The 3,998-nt window shown below is 32.3% G+C and overlaps 1 protein-coding gene across 1 annotated transcript; it reads left to right on the forward strand.

Annotated features, from left to right (window-relative positions):
• Positions 1 to 285: 285 nt before the first annotated feature.
• On the forward strand, positions 286 to 2,979 carry LOC132035114 (LOB domain-containing protein 1-like). The gene is made up of 2 exons (XM_059425421.1): positions 286 to 525; positions 2,545 to 2,979. The coding sequence occupies exons 1-2, from the start codon at positions 370 to 372 to the stop codon at positions 2,842 to 2,844; spliced, it is 456 nt and encodes a 151-aa protein (XP_059281404.1). The 5' UTR covers positions 286 to 369; the 3' UTR covers positions 2,845 to 2,979.
• Positions 2,980 to 3,998: the final 1,019 nt, after the last annotated feature.

Here is a 3,998-nt window from a genome sequence, read left to right on the forward strand (position 1 = left end):
TTTCGCAGAATAAATCTAACGCGTCTTGCATGTTCTTGAAAATATTTAAGTCACGCTATCCATGCAATGTTTAACACATTTCCTTAAGAGGTAATAGTATATAATACTACGTTAAAATCTTGCCAAATTATAATTAGAACTTTGACCTCCATAATTAAAGAACTTATGACACGACGAGATGTGACACATGTTCATGCACTCATTGAATCATTATTGGAGTATGTATATAAGACATGCCAAAAGCTCATACTGGACAACGAGGAGGAAAGGGAATATATAAAAAAAGGAAAAAAAGGAATAGTGAAATACAAAGTACTATAGTACTACATTTTAATAATAAGAAGGGAAACCTAGCATTGCCAGGCGAAGATGGCTACATTTAGCCCTTGTGCTGCGTGCAAATTTCTCCGGCGCCGATGCGTCGAACATTGCCTGTTAAAGCCTTACTTTCCACCAACTGAGCCGTTGAAGTTCGCCGTGGTTCATAAAATCCTTGGAGCGAGCAACATCATCAAGTTGCTGCAGGTATATTGTAAGTTATGCACGGGTTCAGCACTAGGAATCTTGGAACAAAAAAAGAACACTAGGAGTAAGTGTCACAAATCAAGTGTAAGGTGATAGTTTGGCCATAAAAAATTATTCACTTTTTTTAATTTTTTTACTTTTTCACTTTTGGGCGTTTGGCCATAAATATTGATAATACGGCTTGAAGTTGTATTAGAATACCAAAACTCAAAAAAAATTTGTTTTTAAAAAAATCACTTTTTTCACTTTTTTACAACTATATTTCACCAAAAACTACAATTTCAAAAACTATGGCCAAACACAACTCCAACTCCAACTTCAAAAATTCCAAAAAAAGTGAATTTTTTTTTGGTATCTATGGCCAAATACCTACTAACTGTCACAAATCCAAGACTTCTTTCGAACTCCCTTTGAATCCAAGGAAAGGTAGACACAACTATATATTGAAAAGAGTTTCTATACTCAAATGGTGATTCGACCACCCGAAATTTCTTAGTAAAGTTATATTTCTTTTATTTATAACCAAAAAGTCACTTTAACTATTTATATATCAAGAAGGTCACTCAACCGGCCAAATACCACTTTTACTCTCTAAATTATCAACCTTTGTTGTTTTTTATATTTTTAATATTATGACATTTTTTCTCTTTTTAATCTATATTATAGACTTACCTCAAGAGAAAATAAGTTTTATTTATAGAGTAAACAAGTGAAAATTAATTTCTAGCACATATAATGTCAAAATAATAAAATAATTGAGCATAGTAAAAATTTAATAACAATAATTTGTTTCGTATCAATAATTTTGATAGTAACTACAAAAACTCAAATATTCATTTACACAATTGAGAATAAGGAGAATACAAGCTTTTAAATTCATTGCATGTAATACAAAAAAATAGAGGCCATTCAGTAATGTTATACTATATGCTTGAATACTGTGCTCAGTTATTTTATTATTACACAATTATGTATGCTTTAGAATTATATTTAAATTTTTTACTTTATAAATAAGATTTATTTATTCTTGATGTAAATCCATAATATTTATAGATTAAAAAGAGAAAAAGTATCATAATACTTAAAAGTATAAAACTATAACAGATGATAATTCAGAGGGTGAAACATGTAATTGGCGAGTTGAGTGATCTTCTGAGTTTATATATTTATAGTTAAGTGAATTTTTTGTTATAAGCAAAAGAAATTTGATATTTTTATTAGGTAATTTCTGATAATTGAGTGACCATTTAAGTTGTTAAAAAGAAAAGAAAAAAAAAGTGACCATTTAAGTGATGGACTCTTGGAAAAAATGGAAAGAAGAAGGTAAGTAAAAGAATATATGAAACTAGCTAGCAATAATTAAAAGGAAGCATTCATGTGTTCTTTAGCAAAGAGAGGCGCGCACACTCACAAAAAAAATAAAAAAATATATATATATATATATATATATATATATATATATATATATTTTTTTTTAATTCTGGACTCTGTCCGGTCATGAATCTTGTTATAATGTTTATCTCTCCGTCATTAAATCATGTAAGTTTTATTACTATGTTTTTTCTGTACTACCCTCTTTACTATGTAAATTATTTCAATATAAATCTATACTGTTATGAATCTGTTACACTTAGTATATGATTATTCTCTTAACTTCTTAATAAATTTGATGGATTAACCTGTAAATTCCTAGGTAATTAAGCGGCCGTTTTAATGTCCAAAAAAATGATAAAGGACCATGGTGACCTGACCGGGGTGTTGTTAAAGAAGAAGGTTATTAAGAACAAAAGCTAAGAGAAAGAGAATAACGATAAGTATCTAGATTCGTTGACAATCTGAATTAATATATATATATATATATATATATATATGTGTGTGTGTGTGTGTGTGTGTGTATATATATATATGAAAGAGAGAGACAATTTCATATGTATATAGCATGGATATCTTCATCTTAATTATCTAAAATTCAACTTGGTTCATGCATACCTTATATTTAACATGAAAACATGTTTTCAGGAACTTCCGGAAATGCAACGAGCAGATGCAGTTTGCAGCCTGGTATATGAAGCGAATGCAAGGATTAGAGATCCAATTTATGGCAGTGCTGGTGTGATTTCAAGTCTTCACGAGCAAATGACTAAGCTCCAAGCAGAAGTTGCTTTGGCACAAGCAGAGATCTCGGATTTACATTGCCAGAATGCCAATTTGATGGCTTTAATCTCCAAAGAACATTCATCATTTCAGGATTCTACCATTTTGCCATATGATGATAATTGCTATATTGGTGAAACATCTTGGGAGTCTTTCTGGTCATGAGAATTGCATTACTTCATGAAATTAAATACACTTACAATATTTGTAGCATTCAATGTCCTTAGCTTCAAAGTTCATTTATTTATTTTACAAAGGACACAACATTACTACTCTTACTGAATCACAACGGTAATTGGTGTTTCCTATTTCACTTAATGTCAGAGGAAAAAAAAAAGTGATATGAATATTATTTCTCTTCTTCCAATTAATTTAGCTGATTCTTAGTTTGAAAAGTTTGACTAGTATTTACACAATAATCTCATTAGTAAGTTGAGATTTGATATTCTTATTTTCTACACATTACTCTTTTCTTAAGAAAATAACTAAATATTTTCCCAGAAATACCTTAATAAGTTCATTTATTCACAATAGATGAAGATTGGATAGGGGCATTGTCTCTCAAACTCAAATATCGAAAATTCTTTCTTCGAAAGAGGTTTGGGATTGGATATTGTTTCTATGGATACTTTAATAAAAATATCCATAAACACACATTTTCGATGGTAGAATTACCCCTTGGCCGAAAATCGCCCTCAAAACTCAAGCCCCAATCCTTTTTCTTCTTCCCCTCTTCTCTCCCCCGCCAACCCTATTTATACTCATGGGTAATCGCGGCATCCCAATGTGAGCTTACCTTGAGGCCCTCTCTTGCAGTGGCCTCGTGATTACCCAAGCTTTGTTCTTCGGACGTGGCCAACTTTTACCTTCCTGTGCCACAAGTCCATATATCGCGAGATCACCTGACTGGCATATCCTCTTCTCTCGTGGTGCGCTTGCGATTTGGCTAATTTTTTGTTTCACTTTTTTTGCTTGGAATTCCCTCTCTCCCTATGCATGGGGACCGGGAGGATCTTGTAGCCTGCCCTTATGTCACGACCCAACTAGAGGGTCATAACGGGCACCCGGAGCTAACACACTAAGTACCTCTAAACATACATCTCATAATCATTTCTGGGCGGACCATAAAGATAGCTCATGGATATCATAATCTGTAAGGACATATATCACAACATAGCCGCACGTCTCTATATAATCTTCAACAATTATGTCCATCATCACCGATCGTGACAAGGCTACTAAAATGTTATACAACGATATGAACCGGTAGGGTTATGAAACGTCTAACTGTACGCACATGTCTACGAGCCTCTACATAG

Source organism: Lycium ferocissimum, chromosome 10 (assembly GCF_029784015.1).
Source record: "Lycium ferocissimum isolate CSIRO_LF1 chromosome 10, AGI_CSIRO_Lferr_CH_V1, whole genome shotgun sequence".
Classification (NCBI taxonomy): domain Eukaryota; kingdom Viridiplantae; phylum Streptophyta; class Magnoliopsida; order Solanales; family Solanaceae; genus Lycium; species Lycium ferocissimum.